Below are 20,397 nucleotides of genomic sequence, written 5' to 3' on the forward strand. Positions count from 1 at the left end.
CCTCCCTGTCCATCACCAACTCCCGGAGTTCACTCACACTCACATCCATCAGGTCCGTGTTGCCATCCAGCCATCTCATCCTCTGTCGTCCCCTTTTCCTCCTGCTCCCAACCCCTCCCAGCATCAGAGTCTTTTCCAGTGAGTCAACTCTTCGCATGAGGTGGCCAAAGTACTGGAGTTTCAGCTTTAGCATCATTCCTTCCAAAGAACACCCAGGACTGATCTCCTTTAGAATGGACTGGTTGGATCTCCTTGCAGTCCAAGGGACTCTCAAGAGTACAGCACAGTGATTTGTTATTTCTATACATTACAAAATGATCACCAGGAAAAGTCTAGTTGTCATCTGTCACCATACATAGCTATTACACAGTTATTGACTGTATTCCCCACACTACATTTTATTCCTGTGACATTTGTTTTGTAACTGAAATGTACCTCTTTATCTCCCATCTTTTTCTTGCCTCCTCCCAACCTCCTCCTCTCTGGCAAAAACCTGTTTGTTCTCTGCATCTATGACTCTGCTTCTGTTTGGTTGTGTTTGTTCACGTGTTTCTTAGATTACCCATGTAGATGAAATCATACGGTGTTTGTCTTTCTCTACCTGACTCATTTCTCTTAGCATACTACTCTTTCAGTCCATCTGTGTTGTTGCATAGCAAGATTTTATTCTTTTTCATCGCGGGGAAATATTCCTCTGTGTGTGTGCGCGTGTGTGTGCATACCGCATACCCTTTATCCATTCATCTATTGATGGGCACTTAGATTGCTTCCATATCTTAGCTACTGTAAATCATTTAGCATTTAACATAGAGGTACATTTTAATTTTCTTTGGATAAGTGCCTAGAAATGGAATTTCTGGATCTAATGGTAATTCTGCTTTTCTTTGAGGAATCCACATACTGTTTTCCATGGACTTCCCTGGTGGCTCAGTTGGTAAAGAAACCACCTGCAGGGCAGGAGACTCTGATTTGATCCCTGGGTCAGGAAGATCCCCTGGAGAAGGAAACAGCAACCTACTCCAGTATTCTTGCCTGGGAAATTCTGTGGACAAAGGAGCCTGGCAGGCTACAGGCCACAGGGTCTCAAGAGTTGGACCCAACTTAGCGACTGAACCACCTCCCTGTACTATTTCCATAGTGGCTGTAGCAAAGCACACTTCTACCAACAATGCACGAAGGCTCTCTTTTCTCAGCACCCTGGCCAACACTTGTTATGTTGTCTTTCTTGATAACAGCCATTCTGTCAGGTGTGAAGTGATTCTCACTGTGTTTTTTTGTTTGTTTTTGGCTGCACTGCATGACTTGTTGGATCTATTTTCCCGACCAGGGACTGAACCTGGGCCACAGCAGTGAAAAATGTGGAGTCCTAACCACTGAGACGCCAGGAAATTCCCCTCCTTGTGGTTCTGAGTGTGTTTCCCTGATGATTAGTGATGGGCATCTTTTCGTGTGTCTGTTGGCCATCTGTATGTCTTCTTTGTAGGAAGAATATCTATTCAGGTCCCCTGCCCATTTTTCCATTGGGTTGTTTGTTTTTTATGTTGGGTTGTATTATGAGTTCTTTGTATATTTTGGCTATTAACTCCTTGTCAGATCTATCATTGGCAAATATCTCCTCCCATTCAGTAGGCAGCCTTTTCCTTTTGTTGGTAGTTTTCTTTGCTGTGCAAAAGCTTTTTAGTATGATATAGTCCCATTTGTTCATTTTTGCTTTTGTTTCCCTTTCCTGAGGAGACATATCCAGAAAAAATATTGCTAAGACCGATGTCAAAGAGCAGACTGCCTGTGTTTTCTCCTAGAAGTTTTATGGTTTCAGGTCTTACATTTTAGTCTTTAATCCATTTTGAGTTTATTTTTGTATGTGGTGTGATGCCATCTTTTCCCCATTGTATATTCTTGCTTCCTTAGGTTAATTGCCCATATAGGTATGAGTTCATTTCTGGCCTCTCTATTCAGTTCCTTTGCTCTGTATCTGTTTTTGTGCCAGTACCATACTGTTTTGATCACTGTAGTTTTTTAAATTATAGTTTGAATCAGAGAATGCAGTACCTCCTGTTTTGTTCTTCTTTTTTAAGATTGTTTTGGCTGGGTTATCTGTGATACTAACAAAGCTTAAACTTCAGATTTCTACTTACACAGGCTTCTTCTAAAGCATTCTAAGTACTTTTATAGTTTTTCTATTTTATAATTTTAATGTTATTTTTTCCAAAGAGCACCCCCCCCCCATATTGCTTAAGCTTCAGCATACACAAAATGTAGACCCACTCCTGCATAAAGGGCAAAAATCTAGTGAAATCCCATCATACAAATATAATCATGGTTAATTCTCCAGATGTTTTCCCTGTGTATCAATGCATTACTATTTTCAAAAAGGGATTGTACTCTATGTAGTGTCTGGCAACATTATTTTTTCCCTTTAATGTATTTGAGCCTCCCCCATCCCTGCCAGGGGCTCCCCTGGTGGCTCAGTGGTAAAGAATCTGCCTGCAATGCAGGAGACCCGAGTTCGATCCCTGGGTTGGGAAGCTCCCCTGGAGGAGGTCACAGCAACCCACTCTAGTACTCTTGCCTGGAGAATCCTGGCAGGCTGCAGTCCATAGCGTTGCACAGAGTTGGACATGACTGAAGTGACTAAGAAGCAGCGGCACCCATTTTTTTGACTATGAAAATATTTGATTAAATAGTTCAACCAGAAGTAAAATATAACAGAACTAAACCAAAAGGAGAAAGACTGCACAGATAGCACCATGACACATGGAGAGGAGGGAGCATGTAGTTCAGGCCTCACTGTTACAGACACACTGCCTCAGCAACGTATGCATCTGCTTGCTGTCTCTTAGCACAGCTGTAATTATGCAATTATTTGTGTGATTTTTATTGACCTCAGCCTCCTCCATGACACTGTAAACACTTGGGATAGGATTGGTCACCTGATACATAGTAGGTGTTCCGCAGATATCTGTTGAATAAATGCTTGAGTGTCTAGATATTGAGGATTGAGTTCAAGGGGATACTGGGTGTAGAAATTAGTAGGAACTCAGCCAAGAGTGTCAAATGTCAGAGTTGTTGGGAAGATGTGTTTTAGCGAGAGTGGCAGCGCTGCACCTGGAGGACCAGTAAGCAATGGCCTACTTAACCCATGTGCCGCAGAATGCAGCTGGTGGCCTGTTAGAAAGGACCCTGATAATTTAAAAAAAGAAGATGTGGTTTTATATCTTTTTTGAGGGGAGGGGAATTTTTTAAACTAAAATGGGTGCCTGATACATAGTACCTGTCATCATAGTACCGGATACATAGTCGATGCTCATTAAATAATTTTTGATTTGGAATCAGAAACCAGAGACCTGTGTCTGACTTGGGAGTAGAAGCAAGATGAAACTAAGAGTTGAGAGGAGACTATTTACTTAAGCTAGTCAAAACTGAATTCAGTTACGTGTGTGTGGGGCTTAGACTCTGAGATGCATCACCTCGTGGCAAAGCTGTCTCTTAAACACTAATAATTGCCTTGGGAGTCAGGGGCAGAGGGCAAGGAAAGGGTGTATGAGGTAGAGCTGCCATCCCAAAGCTCCAGTCCACCCTTTGGGTGGTGACAATTCCATAAGTGACTTCTGGGGAGTCCTCTTCTGCAGACTGGTGGAACTTAGTACTTTTTCACAATTATATCTGGGTGGTGAGGGTATGGATATTGCGTGTGTTTGGGCAACAGATCTGCAGCCACCTTCTACTGACTCACTGGGAAGGCACTGGAAACCAAGGTGGTGCCAGAGAGCCCAGGAAAGAGCTATGGCCTGAAGGCTGTAGGGTCATCTGTTTCCCCCTGACAGTCTTGTTCCTTTCAGGTGGAGGAGGACCCAGGACAATGGCTGCTGCTCATGATTTGGAGATAGAGGAGGATGTGACTCTGAACATGGATAGAGAGATGAAAGCAGAGCTGGAGGAGGAGAAAATGAGAGAGGGCAGGGCAGATAAAGATCCCTTCAAGCCTAGAAAGGTCCACAGGATTGTCTCAAAATGGATGCTTCCTGAACGGGTGCGAAGAACATACCTGGAAAGAGCTAACTGCCTCCCGCCCCCCGTGTTCATCATCTGCATCAGCATCGCCGAGGTAAACGTGCCCCCGAGGTGGGCACTGGTGCAAGGACTCCTGGGGGGCTGCAGATACACTGGGGCTTCAGATCACACCTGGAGGAAAGACTGGGGAACACATGAAGAGAGCTTGGGGCGGCAAGCACAGCGCACACAGAGCCCGACTTCATCCTCTTCAGAGCCCCCTCCCAGGTTCTTCCTGCCTTCCCAGGCACTTGCAGTCAAGTGTCGAGTTTTATTTTTCAAACAACTCCTCTGCCCAGCAGTGACCATAATCGCAGTGGCTTCATTTCATTTTAGTTGGTGAGGGCTTTAGAGATCAAATAATCTCTGGGTTTCCAATCGGTTTGATCTCAGGAACCAGCTTTGATTCATGGTCTGATAAGGTCTATCAGGAGCTCTATGTTTAAAAGAGCTATAGGTTGCCTCCAGATTTCAGTGGGAAAAAATGGGATTGGGATCTTCTAGTGATGTCGGCTCTGGGCAGCATGTAGTGAGTATCAGACTCTGGTCCAGTCAGCTGTTTTGTTTTCCAGAAAAGAGTGGGGTGACTTGCCCAAGGCTGCATACTTAGTTATTTGACCAGGACCAGGCTTCTCCCGAGCCTTATCTCACCCAGCTTTTTCTCCCACACCAGGATGGCTCATAAAGGAACTGACAGAGTATGGCCGCCTGTGGGATGTGACTTAGGGGCACTGTGTGTGTTAGTCACTCAGTCATGTCCGACTCTTTGTGACCCTGTGATCTGTAGCCCTCCAGGCTCCTCTCTCCGTGGAATTCTCCAGGCAAGAATACTGGAGTGGGTTGCCATTCCCTTCTTTAGGGGATCTTCCTGATCCAGAGACTGAACTCGGGTCTCCTGCATTGCAGGTGGATTTCTTATATCCTCTGAGCCACCAGGGAAGCCCCGACTTAAGAGTGTGAGAAAGTTGCTGATGTTATTCTCTCAGTTCCCACTGATGCCTCAACTTTCTTATCAAGGACTGTATTAGTCAGGGTTCTTCTAAGCAGCAGCATCAATAGGAATGTACACACACACAATCTATCATCTATCATACACATATATGAAGAGAGAGAGAGACTGATTTAAGGAATTGGTTTATGTAATTGCAGAGGCTTGGCAAATTTAAAATCTACAGGGTGGGCCAGCAGACTAGCAACCTGGGGATAAGTTGAAGTTCAAAGGCCATTTGTTGGCACAATTCCTTCTTGCTCAAGGAATGTTTGTTCTATTAAGCCTTCAACTGATATGAGCTCACCTGCATTACAGAGGGTAGTCTGCTTTATTCAAAGTCACAGAAACATGTAGAATGACATTTGACCAAATACTGTGGTTACGTTGACACATAAATTTAACTATCACAGGGACCTGGCCTCTTACAGCTTATATAAAGATAAGGCCACAATGTGGCATTCCTGAAAGCAGCTTTTGTCAGCGCTGTTTTGGTTGGGGCAGACCCAGAAACCAGTCCTGATTCACTGAAGGAGGAAACTGTTCAAGGGTGTGAATATTAAGTGGTGGGGACCTTTGAGGACCATCTTAGGGGCTTAATACTACAAACAGTGAAATGTTAAAATCATTTTTTCCTTTAGAATCAGAAATGACAAGAATGCCCACCACCACCATTTCTACTCAGTATTTTGCTCAGTACATTAAAAAAAGGAAAGGGGGAATTCCCTGGCAGTTCCGAGGTTAGAATCCGATACTTTTACTGCAGGGGCCTGGGTTCAATCCCTGGTCAAGAAACGAAGATCCTGCAGACTGAGTGGTGCTGCCAAAAATGTTTTTTAAGCAAATTTTTTATTTTGGAGTAATTTTAGCTTTATATAAAAGTTACAGAGATAGTAAGAGAGTTCCTTATGCCCCCTACCCAGTTCCTCCCAATGTTAATATCTTACATTTCCATAGTTTTACATTTGTCAAAACCAGGAAACTCATATCGAGATATCAGTATTAGCTAAACTCCAGGCTTAATTTGAATCTCGCCACTTTTTCCATCGGTGACCTCGAACCTGGGGTGTCGCACTGCATTTACTCGTCACATCTCCCCAGTCCTCTCTGACCTCTGACCCTCTCTCAGCCTTTGCTTTCCGTGGTTTTGATGGTCTTGAGGAGTACTGGCCAGGTATCCTATACAATGTGCCTCTGTCTGGGTTTGTCTGATACTTTTTCTCATGGTTAGACTGGAGTTGTGGGTTTGGGGGAGGAAGACCACAGGAGTGAAGTGCCCTTCTCATCACATCACGTTTGGGAATGGGGGGCATCCACATGCCATCCCTGTGACGTGGGCCTTCGTCACTTGGTTCAGGTCCTGTTTGCCAGGTTTTCCCACTGCGAAGTCACTACTGTCCCCTTTGCCTCCTCTGTTTTTCAGAAGCCAGTGGTGGCCTAATTTCCTATTAAGTTGCAGATGAGTGATTAAGTTGCAGATGAGTGATCAAGTGGTGAAGGTGGGAAGTGGAGGGCCCAGGAGGGGAAAGTGGGTTCAAGAGAGACTCTTCTTTGAAGTTTGGTCTAGGGCTGCTCCTAACTGCTGGAAGAAGCAGGAGACGCCTACAGTTACACAGTCAGATAGACAGCAGGGGACTGAATTCTGCCATCTGAGCACATGCTGTGGGGAGGTCCTCTTAAGAGCAAATTCTTTCAAACAGAGGTAGAGCCTGTGGGCTTTAATGGGGCTGCTTTCTGCAGCAGGTATGGTTAACTTTAGTGTCTGCCCCTCCCTGTCAGCTGGCGGTATTTATTTACTACGCTGTATGGAAGCCTCAGAAACAGTGGATCACCTTGGACACAGGCATCTTGGAGAGTCCCTTTATCTACCGTCCTGAGAAGCGGGAGGAAGCCTGGAGATTTATCTCGTACATGCTGGTTCATGCTGGGTAAGCAATGACAGTTGAGTCACTGATGTCAGAGGTGACTGTAAGTAACCATACCCCTGAACATTTGTTTGGTACTTCATTAACTTCTTATTTTATATTGGACTACAGTTGATTAACAATGCTGTGTTAGTTTCAGGTATACAACGGGGTGATTCAGTTATACATGTACATGTATTTATTCTTTTTCAAATTCTTTTCCCAGTGAGGTTGTTACAGAATATTGAGACAGTTCCCTGTGCTATAGGTGGTGTGACCCCGTGGACTGTAGCCCACCAGGCTCCTCCATCCCTGGGATTCTCCAGGCAAGAATACCGGAGTGGGTTGCCATTTCCTTCTCCAGGGGACCTTCCCGACCCAGGGATTAAACCCTGGTCTCCCGCTTTGGAGGCAGACGCTTTCACCTCTGAGCCACCAGGGAAGCCCTTATTATTGATCAGGCACTTTTTTTTTTTTTTTGATCAGGCACTTTTATATCCATAATCTTGTTTGATGCTCCTGGCAACCCTAGAAGGCAAGCACTGCTCCCGCTGTTTTGTGTGAGGCTTACGGGATGTAGTCATTTGTAGAGTGAGGATCTCAACCCATTAGTGCTAACTCCAAGTCCAGTGTACTTTGTATTGTAACTGCCTAATATTGGTATTTACGTAGGAATATCAATATCCCTGGAGGCTCAGACGGTAAAGCGTCTGTCTACAGTGTGGGGGACCTGGGTTTGAGTCCTGGGTTGGGAAGATCCCCTGGAGAAGGAAATGGCAATCCACTCCAGTACTCTTGCCTGGAAAATCCCATGGACAGAGGAGCCTGGTAGGCTACAGTCTATGGGGTCACAAAGAGTTGGACACGACCAAGTGACTTCACTTTCATCAATGAGAAGAGACCAAATTATCACCAAACCAGAATTGTGTCCCCTAAGTTGTGGGGTGTTGTTAAATGTTCCCTTTAAAATGTGAATTGCCAGTGCCTTCCTCCCCACCTCTGCCAAAGTTAAAAATGTAATTCATCAACATTTTGATGGGTGTAAAATAGTTTATTTAGAATAATACAAGCAATAGGTGATGCAGTGCCTGCCTTTTAGTTTTGCTTACAGTCTCTTAAATGCTAATAACCTTTTATGATCTCACTCAGAATTCTGATTCACCATGCCCACTTAAAAAAACTAAAGCATTTTGCTACATAGCAACTAAATTAAGGATTACTGTTATATGGAAATTTGCCAAATGACATTCAGAGAGTTTCCATAGATGCTTGTGGGGCTTGACAAGCAAAATAATGTCAATTTCACTTAAAAATATTTTTCCATATTTATAAACTATAATAAAAAGCATTTGTATTCAACAATGTTATATACCAAATTATAGTATATGAGAGAAACCAACTTTAGCTAGTGTTACTACGTAAACATTATTTTTTTTCGATTCTGGTAAATTTAAAACCTTTTAAATATAGAACTGGGCTTCCCTGGTGGCTCAGAGGTTAAAGCATCTGCCTCCAGTGTGGGAGACCTGGGTTCGATCCCTGGGTCGGGAAGATCCCCTGGAGAAGGAAATGGCAACCCACTCCAGTATTCTTGCCTGGAGAATCCCCTGGACGGAGGAGCCTGGTAGGCTACAGTCCACGGGGTCGCAAAGAGTCGGACACGACTGAGCGACTTCACCTCACCCTCAAATACAGAACTGGGAATGAGGTTTCTCTTGCCATATCTGTTTTATTTATTTCTTCGGCTGCGCCAGGTCTTAGCTGTGGCATGTGGGATCTAGTTTCCTGACCAGGGATCAAATCCAGGCCTCCTGCATTAGGAGTGAGAGCAATCTTAGCCACTGGATCACCAGGGAAGTCCCATCTCTGTTTTATTAAAGACTACCCTGAGCTTGCAAGAGATGTTTTAAAAACCTACTGAAATTTCAACTCAATATGAGTGAATTAGTATTCTCTTATTACTGTGCAACTAAAACACAATCAAGTGCTGAGGCTGACGTGATGGCAACTGTCAGCTAAACCCATAATTGCAAGCTTATATTCCATTCCTTAAAGCTTCCTCACTGCTCTGACATTATCAGTAATTATTGTAAAACAAAACTTATCAAGTAAATGTATATTTCTAAAATGTCTTTTTATCTGCTTCACATATTGAAGCTCAAGATTTTATCTCTTTAAAAAGTCACCTAACAAAATTAGAAAATGGAATTCACATTAAGCATGTTCTTAATTAGAAACAACATATCAATGCCTGTTAACCTCCCAAGGAAGTAACTGCCTGGGCTGCTCATAATGTTTGACAATGGTGTTTGTCTCTGCAGAGTTCAGCACATCCTGGGGAATCTTCTTATGCAGCTCGGTCTGGGCATCCCCTTGGAAATGGTCCACAAAGGCCTCCGAGTGGGGCTGGTGTACCTGGCAGGAGTGATAGCAGGTTAGTGCTCTGAATATAACACAGAACCAACATCTCTGGACTCTTAGGAGGTAATAAGCAAAGGTGATACACTTTTAAATCAAGATTTACTGCATTCCTAATATGGGCTAGGGCACCTGGTAAGTTTAGAAATAAGTTAACTAGAGATAAGCATATCGAGAAGTCTTTGTGCCCATTCTCAGGTACTTCAGAGTTCTGCACGATTGGAAACTGTGAGTAGTTTGGTGTCCAGGTGTATATACTGGATAAAGGACTAAAGCCAGAAGGCCCTTATGTCCCAAAACTAATGATTTTGGGAAATAACATGATCAAATTTGCATTTAAGAAAGATAACTTCAAGAGAACATTGAGACTAGCTAAAGGGTCCCAAAGACTGGGTAGGGACTAGCATCCTGGGACTAGCAGCATATGCCAATGATCTCTCATATTGGGTATGCCAAAAATTCATTAGGGTGTGGGCAGGAAATATTAGAACCCCTATCTATCCATTTATTTATTAGAAACTTTAAAAAATTAAACTTTTTATTTTGAGATAATTATAAATTTACACTGTAAGAAATAAATACCTATAGGTCTCATATACCCTTTAACTAGTTACCCCCAATGGTAACAGCTGACAAAACCACAGTACAGTATCCTAATCAGGATATCCACACTGATACAGTCAAAGTACAAAATATTTCCAACATCACAAAGATTCCTCACAGTTTCATTTTTATAGCCATACCCCCTTTTCTTCCACCCCCCTGGCAACCCCATTAATCTGTTCTCTGTTTCTGTAATTTTCTCACTTCAAGAATGTTATATAAATGGAATAATACAGAGTACAGCCATTTAGGATGAGCTTTCTTCACTCAGCATAAGTCTGCGGAGAATCATGTAGGTGGTTGCATTTATCAACAGTTTATTCATTTTTATTGCTGGGTAGTATTCGATGGTATGGATGGTATACTAGTTTAATCATTCACTCACTGGAGGATATCTGTATTGTTTCCAGTTTTATTACAAATAAAGTTCCAGTAAGCATTTGTGTACAGGCTTTTGAAAACATAAAGTATAGTTTTGTGAACTTGAGTTTTCATTTCTCTAGGATAAATGCCCAAGAGCAAGTTGGTCGAGTTGTATGGTAGTTGCATATTTAGTTTTTTTAAGAACCAGCCAAAATGTTTTCCAGAATGGCTGTTCCATTTCACTTTCCTCCCAGTATTGTGTGAACAACTCAGTTTTCCACATCCTTACCAGCAGTTGGTGTTGTCACTATTTTTTAAAACAATTATATACTTTTGGCTGAGCTGGGTCTTTGTTGCTGCACTCGGGCTTTCTCTAGTTGTGGCGAGTGGAGGCTACTCTCTCGCTGTGGTGTGCGCGCTTCTCATTACGGTGGCGTTTCTTGTTGTACAGCACGGGCTCTAGGCACATGGGCTTCAGGAGTTGTGGCGCATGGGCTTAGCTGCCCCGCAGCATGTGCGATCTCCCTGGACCAGGGATCGAACCTGTGTCCCCTAAGTTGGCAGGTGGAGTCTTAACCACTGGATCACCGGGGAAGTCCACTGTTTTTAATTTTAGCTGTGCTCACATGTGTGTGATCTCATCATGGTCTTAAGTTGCATTTCCCTAGTGGACTAATGATGTTAAATATCTCTTTATGTGCTTATTTGCCATTTATGTATCCTCTTCAGTGAAATATCTGTTCATGAATTCTGCCCACTTATCTAATTAGATTTTTTTTAACTGTTAAATTTTGAGACTTCTTTATATATCCCAAACCTAGTCCTTTATAGAATATGTAGTTTACAGATATTCTCTCAGTCTGTAGCTTATGTTTTCATTGTCTTAGCAGAGTCTTTCACAGAGCTAGTTTTTAGTTTTGATGAGGTCTAGTTTATCAGTTTTTTCCTTTTATGAGCCATGCTTTTGGTGTCATGTCTAAGAACTCTTCACTGAGCCCTAAGTCTTGAACTTATTCTCTATGTTATCTTCTAAAGTTATGTTTTGCACTTTACATTTAAATATGTGATTTGAGTTAGTTAAAGCATGAGGTTCAGATTTTCTGTTTGTCTGTGAATATCAGAATAAACTGCTGAATGGACCATTCTTCCTTCACTGAGTTGCTTTTATACCTGGTCAAAAATCAGGTGGTTGTAGTTTCACGGAACTATTTCTGGGTTCTCCTTTTTGTTTCATTGATCAATGTGTCTATCTCTCTACCAAAACCACACAGTCAGTACCACTGTAGCTGTAAGTCCTAAAATGAGCGAGAGGGATTCCTCTCATTTTTTGCTCATTTACTGATTAGTTTATGTATTTTTCTTTTAAAAACAGTTGGGTGTCTGCTTTTTTTTCTGTGATAACAAAAGGCTTTCACTAGTAAGTTACTTTACAGATGTTGAAACACAAACACAAAATATGTACCTTTGAAGACACAATAGTATTTTTCTCTTAAGAAGTGAGAATGTAACTGCTTTTCCAAAAACACTCATGCTTTGAAAAGGGCATTTTGAAAACTGGTTATTGGAAATCATTCCATCATTATGTGATTTTTGCTGCTGAAGAAGATGAAGTAACTCTTTTAAGTTCAAACTTAAAAAAGCCAGCAAACACTTTTCTCATCTGATTTAAAATTTCTCAGTGGAGAGTTTTAGTAAATTTTAAACTTACTGATTGTAACAGTTTCTGATTAGTTTGCAAGAACAACTGACTGATGTTAGGGAAGGTGGGAATCAATAGCCATATTACAACAAATTTTTTGGATAATTAGAATAAGCATAGACAATGATGGGGCTTCCCTGATGGCTCAGAGGGTAAAGAATCTGCCTGCAATGCAAGGGACACAGGAAACATGGGTTCCATCCCTGAGTGGGGAAGATCCCCTGGGAGAGGAAATGGCAACCCACTCCAGTGTTCTTGCTTGGAAAATTCAATGGACTGAGGAGCCTGGCGGGCTACAGTCCATAGCCTCATAGTCAGATGCAGCTGAGAGACTGAGTGCATGCGCGCGCACACGCGCACACATGCACGTGCACGCACGCACACACACGCACGCACACACACACATGCGCGCACACACACAGACAATGATGCAGTTCTTCTAGTTGAAACTGGACATCACTTTTAAAATTTCATATTTTAAGTGACTAAGAAAAAAATTTCTATGGAAAATAACTGACCTTAAAAGTACATCTTTGTGGGTCTTGGTGGCAGCGGCTGTGGAGTGAGTGCAGTGTGGTGCCAATATGGGGGCCCAGCTGGGCACACTGGGCCACAGGGTCCTCTCCCCAGTCTGGCTCCTGTGCAGCCTCCTTGGGAAGCTGTTTCAGCGCTCCACCCCGGGCATCATGCTCCAGAGTCGGGATATCAAGTACCCGCTCTGGCTCATCAACAAGGAGGTCATTAGCCAGGATGTCCGGCGGTTCTGCTTTGCTCTGCCGTCACCCCAGCACATCCTGGGCCTCCCTGTTGGCCAGCACATCTACCTCTCTGCTTGAATCAACAGGAACCTGGTCCTTTGGCCCTACACGCCCATTTCCAGTGATGACGACCAGGGCTTTGTGGACCTGGTCATCAAGGTTTACTTTAAAGACACCCATCCCATGTTTCCCTCTGGAGGAAAGATGTCCCAGTACGTGGAAAGCACAAAGACTGGAGACACCATTTGAGTGCTGGGGCTCTAACAGACTGCTGGTCTACCAGGGCAAAGCAAAGTTTGCTATCTGTCTGGACAAGAAATCCAACCCTGTCTTCAAGACGCTGAAGTCTGTGGGCATGACTGCTGCAGGCACCGGCACCACCTCAATGCTGCAGGTGATTCATGCCATCATGAAGGACCCCAGTGACTGTACCATGTGTCACCTGCTGTTTGCCAACCAGACCAAGAAGGACATCGTGCTGCAGCCTGAGTTGGAGAAACGGAGGAATGAACATTCTGCACGCTTCAAGCTCTGGTACACGGTGGACACAGCCCCTGAAGCCTGGGACTACAGCCAGGGCTTCCATCCCTACCACCTTCCATCCCTGGAGGAGAAGCCTGCTGGTACCGATGTGCAGACCCCTGCCCATGAGCCAGTGTACCTGCCTGGACCATGTGGGCCATCCCAAGGAGTGCTACTTTGCCTTCTGATGGATGGGCCCTGGCTGCTGGGCCCACCCCGCATTCACTGTGCCCTGTCTGCACCCACTTCTCCTACCACTGTTCATTACCACCACTTTCCCTCGCATCTCCTATGGCTGGGTTCAGCCTGGTTTGCCCATGCCTCAGAGGTCACCCTGCTAGGCTGGCCCTTTGCCTTTGGGAGCAGGGCTCTGTTACAGGTGGGCCGCTTCAGCCACCTTTAGGGCAGATTCCTGTTTGGGCCTTGCCACAGATGCTTGGGCCCTTGCCCTTCCTCGCCCCACTCTTGCCCCCAACACACACTACTGGGTAGAGGCTGCCAGCACCATGCGCCCCGCCCTCCCCAGAGCATCCTGCACTCTGGAAATAAATATGAAGGTACTGGTAGCCCCTAGTTGCAGGTGCTAAGCCCTTACCCCCTGCCTCGGGACCCTTGCCTCCTCCTCCCACCTGCCATTCCACCCTGGCAAGGAGCCTCAACGGCCCCCACTCCCTCTTCCTAAGGCCCAGCAATCACAAATCTACCCCCTGAGAAGAATGACAACCCTGTGCCAGTATAACTAAGGGTGTCTTGGGCAATCACCATTTTTCATGTACATTTGGCTTATTTCTGCTTCAGGGCCACCGCCAGGCCTCAGCACCTGACCCTGCATGGCAGGAGACACCAAAATGTCCCTTTGGCAGGGGCTGCTGGGGTGAAAGTCTACCCCCATCCCAGGGCCCAGCAGGCCTGGCCAGCAGGGAGTTAGGCTCTCCCTGGGGCTGGAGTGGGAGGAGGGAGCTAGCTGAGGGCCCTTCCAGCTGGCACATGAGCCCTCCCAAAACCTCAGCCTTTCCCTCAAAGACCCAAACATTTGAGAGGCTTTGGAAGTTCCAAGCAATCAACTTCCGATCATGTGCCTTGGGGTCCTGGGCCACCAGCCCTGGTGGCAGAGCTAAGACCATGTGTATTTATTTGTCTGTCCCAGTACCCCTTCTGTTGCTCTTGCCCCAGGTGAGGGAGATTTAGAGTGCAGTCTCTTTCCTGAAGGACGTTCTCAGTGGTCTTGACGTTGCTTTAGACCGCAGCATGTTAGTCTCTTGCAGATCAGCTTTTCCAGAGTCATTTATGAGCAAACATAACATTAAAGTAAAACTTTGCTGAGTCGAAAAAAAATCTTTGCATTTCTGTGGCATGATAAATGGGTTTTAAAATATAATATAATAAATTCTTATTAAATTAATAAATTCTTATATAAATATAATAATTCTTATTTAATAACGTGCATGCATGCTAAGCTACCTCAGTCGTGTCTGACTCTTTGTGACCCTATGGACGGTAGCCCACCAGGCTCCTCTGTCCATGGGATTCTTCAGTCAAGAACACTGGGGTGGGTTGCCAGCTCTCCTCCAGGGGATCTTCCCGACCCAAGGATGGAACCTAGGTCTCTTGTGTCTCCCGCATTGGCAGGTTGGTTCTAACGCCACCTGGGAAGTCCTTACTTAATAACACTGCTCATTGAAAGATTTTTTTTTTTAAGACTAATTTTTAGAGCAGTTTTGGGTTTACGGCAAAACTGAGAGGACAGTACTGAAGTTTCCCATTCATCCCCTGCCCCAACGTCTGCATAACCTCCTCCATTATCAACAGAATGGTACATTTGTTACAACCGATGCACCTGCATTGATGGCATCATAATCACCCAAGTCCTTTAAAACTAGGGTCCATCTCTGGTGGTGTACATTCTGTGGTTTTGGACAAATGTTTACTGACATGTATCCACCATTACAGTATCTTTTACTGTCTCCATTGCTTCCTTTTCCAGAATGTCATACAGTTGGGAGTCATACACTAGGTAGCCTTTGCAGATTGGTCTCAGTAATATGCTTTTCAGTTTCCCCCATGTCTTTTTATTTCTTGATAATAATTTTTTGTATCATTAATGAAGTAAAAATAATTTAAAAATATCATATTACCAATAAGTCCCATCCTTTAAAATTCTATGTTTGTGATTTTACAAAACATTAAAGAAGTGGTACATATATTGATATATGTAATTTATAAGTGAATATACCTGTATTGCAGGGGGTGGCTGTATTAGTTTTCAAGGCCAGTATGACCTCCTCTTACCCAGTCACATCTGTAACAATTTTCCAAATAAGGTCACATTCTGTGGTGCTGGGGGTTAGGACTTAAATGTATTTTGGGGAGGGGGAGGACCCTATCTGACCCATGGCAGTGCTCAAAACTTTACCAATCACAACTGTGCCTGCTTCCTAGAGCAGTGGGGATGGAGAGTGGGAAGCCTTGGTAAAGGGTAAAGAGATGGGTTGGCCAGGCCTAGTGACGCAGCTACACAAGTTACTTCCTCCCTGCCTTTGTGCCTGCTGTTATTCCACCTCGTCCGTGTGTTCCTGCACACACTCGTTTTTCCTGGCTCCAGTATCTATGCTTGTTTCCCCCACAGCTGAATTTCAACCTGTGGAATCAGCTGTGCCCCAGTTTCAGTGTAGAGAGAGAGAGGAGAGAACGTGAATAACCTGTTCACATCCTCTGCCTATTTTTGCAATACCTTTTGGCAGGTATCTCTTTGCTGTATCGGTCTCTCCTTCACACTGCTGCTGGTCACCTTCCTCAAACACATCCTTCCTAAAACATTTACAGTGGCCGATGAAAAGTTGAAACATCCAAGGTTTTTTTGTGTGTGTGTCGGTGGGGAAGGGGAGCTGGGCTGGGTCTTCATTGTGGCAGGTGGGCTTTAGTTGCCATGGGGCAATTAACCCAGGTCCCCTGCATTGGAAGGTAGATTCTCAACCACTGGACCAGAAAGTCCCTGAAATGTCTGAGATTGCTCTGTATTACCCTCCACCATCTGGCCCACTGCTTTTTATTCTTTTCTCCTTTTTCTTCGGGGAAGAATATATATGAAGATGTTAGACATGTTTACATAACATAAAACATTTTTAAAAATCACTTTTGAGGTGTAATTGACACACAAAATTTTGTACATATTTAATGTATACAACTTGCCGAATCTAGAGAAAAGTATACACCCATAAAACCATCATCACATTCTATGCCATAAACATATCACCTATGAAAGTTTCTTCCTGCTAGTGTCTTTCTTGCTTTACTTTTTATTTTTAAATGAGGGAAGCAGTAATAATTTATTTTTACCTTTTGACCCCTTTCACCTATTTCTTCCATTGCTTTGCTTTTTTCCTGGATTCCTTCATATGTAACATAAGTCTAGTTTTCCTATCCTTGCTCCTAGCAAAGTGTGGTCACCGAATCAGCAGCAATGGCCTCAACTGAGATCGTGTTAACATGCAGAATTCTGGGGCCCCACACCAGACCTACTAACCAGATTTTGCATTTGGACAAGTGCACAGGTGATTCATAAAAACTGAAGACCACTGGCCTGTACTCCAGCCCTGGGTCCCCCAATCTGACTGACCATCAGAAGCACCTGAAGAACCTGTTACAACTAAAATATTATTCAGATCACACCCAGGTCTACTGAATCAGAATCTCCAAGAACGTGGCCCTAGGATCTGTGTGTGATTTTTTTTTTTTCATTTTTCTGTTCAGTGAGGTTTTTGTTGCTGTTTAGTCGCTCTGTCACGTCTCTCTTGGCCACGCCATGGACTGCAGCCCACCAAGCTTCTTGCATGGAATTTCCCAGGCAAGAATACTGGAGCACGTTGCCATTTCCTTTTCCAGGGGATCTTCCTGACCCAGGGATCAAACCTGCGCCTCCTGCAAGTCTCCAGCATTGCAGGATGACTCTTTACCACTGAGCCGCCAGGGAAGCCCTTGGAGAGGTATAATCGACATATAATAACTGCTGACCTTTAACAATCATTTATTATTTTTGGTTGCGCTGGGTTTTCGGTGCTAGACGTAGGCTTTCTCTGGTTGCGACTCTTTGCTTTGGTGCGTTGGGGTGGCTTCTCTTGTTGCAGAGCACAAGCTGCAGGTGCTCAGGCTCAGTACTTGTGGCACGTGGGCTTAGTTGCTCTGCAGCATGTGGAGTCTTCCTGGTCCAGGGATTGAACCCATGTCCTCTGCGTTGGCAGGTGAATTCTTATCCACTGTACCACCAGAGAAGTCCACTGCTGAGGTTTTGATATGTGTATATAACTGTGAAACTATCCACAGTCAAGGTAATGAAAATTACTCCCCTCAGAGTTCCTGTACTCTGTTGGAATCACTTCTTCCTGCTTCTCCTTGTCCTCCTTTTGCTTTCCCCTGGCAACCATTGATCATCACAGATTAACTTGTATTTTCTAGAATTTTATATAAATGGAATCATGAAACATGTATTTTTTTGGGTCACTTATGTTATTCAGCATAATTATTCTGAGGTGTGTCCATGTTGTTGTTTTGTATAAACAGTTGATTCCTTTCTGTTGCTGAGTAGTCTTTCATTGTGGGAATATACACAAATTTGTTTATTGACTCTCCAGTTGATGGACATTTGGGAGGTTTCCAGTTTGGGGTTATTACAGATGAAAGTTACTATGAACACAGTACAGTCTTTGTGCGGACAAATGTTTTCAGTTCTCTTGGATGATTACCTAGGAATAGACTGGCTGGATTCTATCATAGGGTTATATTTAAATTTTAAGAAACTATCAAACTTTTAAAATAGTTTTTCTAAGATATATCAATAATTCATACAACCTATAATGCACACTGAAACCATACTCACAGAAAACTAGTCAATCTAATCACAATAGGACCACAGCCTTGTCTAACTCAATGAAACTAAGCCATGCCTGCGGGGCAACCCAAGACGGGTGGGTCATGGTGGAGAGGTCTGACAGAATGTGGTCCACTGGAGAAGGGAATGGCAAACCACTTCAGTATTCTTGCCTTCAAAACCCCATGAACAGTATGAAAAGGCAAAATGATAGGACACTGAAAGAGGAACTTCCCAGGTCAGTAGGTGCCCAATATGCTACTGGAGATCAGTGGAGAAATAACTCTAGAAAGAATGAAGGGATGGAGCCAAAGCAAAAACAATACCAGCTGTGGATGTGACTGGTGATAGAAGCAAGGTCTGATGCTATAAAGAGCAATACTGCATAGGAACCTGGAATGTCGGGTCCATGAATCAAGGCAAATTGGAAGTGGTCAAACAAGAGATGGCAAGAGTGAACGTCGACATTCTAGGAATCAGCGAACTAAAATGGACTGCAATGGGTGAATTTAACTCAGATGACCATTATATCTACTATTGCGGGCAGGAATCCCTCAGAAGAAATGGAGTAGCCATCATGGTCAACAAAAGAGTCTGAAATGCAGTACTTGGATGCAATCTCAAAAATGACAGAATGATCTCTGTTCGTTTCCAAGGCAAACCATTCAATATCATGGTAATCCAAGTCAATGCCCCAACCAGTAATGCTGAAGAAACTGAAGTTGAACAGTTTTATGAAGACCTACAAGATCTTTTAGAACTAACACCCAAAAAAGATGTCCTTTTCATTATAGGGGACTGGAATGCAAAAGTAGGAAGTCAAGAAACACCTGGAGTAACAGGCAAATTTGGCCTTGGAATGCAGAATGAAGCAGGGCAAAGACTAATAGAGTTTTGCCAAGAAAATGCACTGGTCATAGGAAACACCCTCTTCCAACAACACAAGAGAAGACTCTACACATGGACATCACCAGATGGTCAACACCGAAATCAGACTGATCATATTCTTTGCAGCCAAAGGTGGAGAAGCTCTATACCATCAGCAAAAACAAGACCAGGAGCTGACTGTGGCTCAGATCATGAACTCCTTATTGCCAAATTCAGACTTAAATTGAAGAAAGTAGGGAAAACCACTAGACATTCAGGTATGACCTAAATCAAATCCCTTATGATTATACAGTGGAAGTGAGAAACAGATTTAAAGGCCTAGATCTGATAGATAGAGTGCCTGATGAACTATGACTGAGGTTCGTGACATTGTACAGGAGACAGGGATCAAGACCATCCCCATGGAAAAGAAATGCAAAAAAGCAAAATGGCTGTCTGGGGAGGCCTTACAAATAGTTGTGAAAAGAAGAGAAGCGAAAAGCAAAGGAGAAAAGGAAAGATATAAGCATCTGAATGCAGAGTTCCAAAGAATAGCAAGAAGAGATAAGAAAGCCTTCTTCAGTGATCAATGCAAAGAAACAGAGGAAAAGAACATAATGGGAAAGACTAGAGATCTCTTCAAGAAAATCAGAGATACCAAGGGAACATTTCATGCAAAGATGGGCTTGATAAAGGACAGAAATGGTCTGGACCTAACAGAAGCAGAAGATATTAAGAAGAGGTGGCAAGAATACACAGAAGAACTGGACAAAAAGGATCTTCACAACCCAGATAATCACGATGGTGTGATCATTCATCTAGAGCCAGACATCCTGGAATGTGAAGTCAAGTGGGCCTTAGAAAGCATCACTATGAACAAAGCTAGTGGAGGTGATGGCATTCCAGTTGAGCTGTTTCAAATCCTGAAAGATGATGCTGTGAAAGTGCTGCACTCAATATGCCAGCACATTTGGAAAACTCAGCAGTGGCCACAGGACTGGAAAAGGTCAGTTTTCATTCCAATCCCAAAGAAAGGCAATGCCAAAGAATGTTCAAACTACCACACAATTGCACTCATCTCACATGCTAGTAAAGTAATGCTGAAAAATCTCCAAGCCAGGCTTCAGCAATACGTGAACCGTGAACTTCCTGATGTTCAAGCTGGTTTTAGAAAAGGCAGAGGAACCAGAGATCAAATTGCTAACATCCGCTGGGTCATGGAAAAAGGAAGAGTGTTCCAGAAAAACATCTATTTCTGCTTTATTGACTATGCCAAAGCCTTTGACTGTGTGGATCACAGTAAACTGTGGAAAATTCTGAGAGAGATGAGAATACCAGACCACCTGACCTGCCTCTTGAGA

The 20,397-nt window shown here is 43.7% G+C and overlaps 1 protein-coding gene and 1 pseudogene across 1 annotated transcript in view; both read left to right on the forward strand.

Moving 5' to 3' along the window:
* Positions 1 to 20,397, forward strand: part of RHBDL2 (rhomboid like 2) — a 57,665-nt gene that overhangs the window by 19,583 nt on the left and 17,685 nt on the right. The window contains exons 2-4 of the mRNA XM_040231669.1: positions 3,840 to 4,105; positions 6,818 to 6,966; positions 9,264 to 9,376. Of these exons, the coding sequence (XP_040087603.1) occupies positions 3,860 to 4,105; positions 6,818 to 6,966; positions 9,264 to 9,376 (508 nt within the window). The 5' untranslated portion in view covers positions 3,840 to 3,859. The remainder of the gene's footprint in view (positions 1 to 3,839; positions 4,106 to 6,817; positions 6,967 to 9,263; positions 9,377 to 20,397) is intronic.
* Positions 12,610 to 14,626, forward strand: LOC120856401 (annotated as a pseudogene).

The sequence above is a fragment of the Oryx dammah genome, unplaced genomic scaffold (assembly GCF_014754425.2).
Source record: "Oryx dammah isolate SB20612 unplaced genomic scaffold, SCBI_Odam_1.1 HiC_scaffold_28, whole genome shotgun sequence".
Classification (NCBI taxonomy): Eukaryota; Metazoa; Chordata; class Mammalia; order Artiodactyla; family Bovidae; genus Oryx; species Oryx dammah.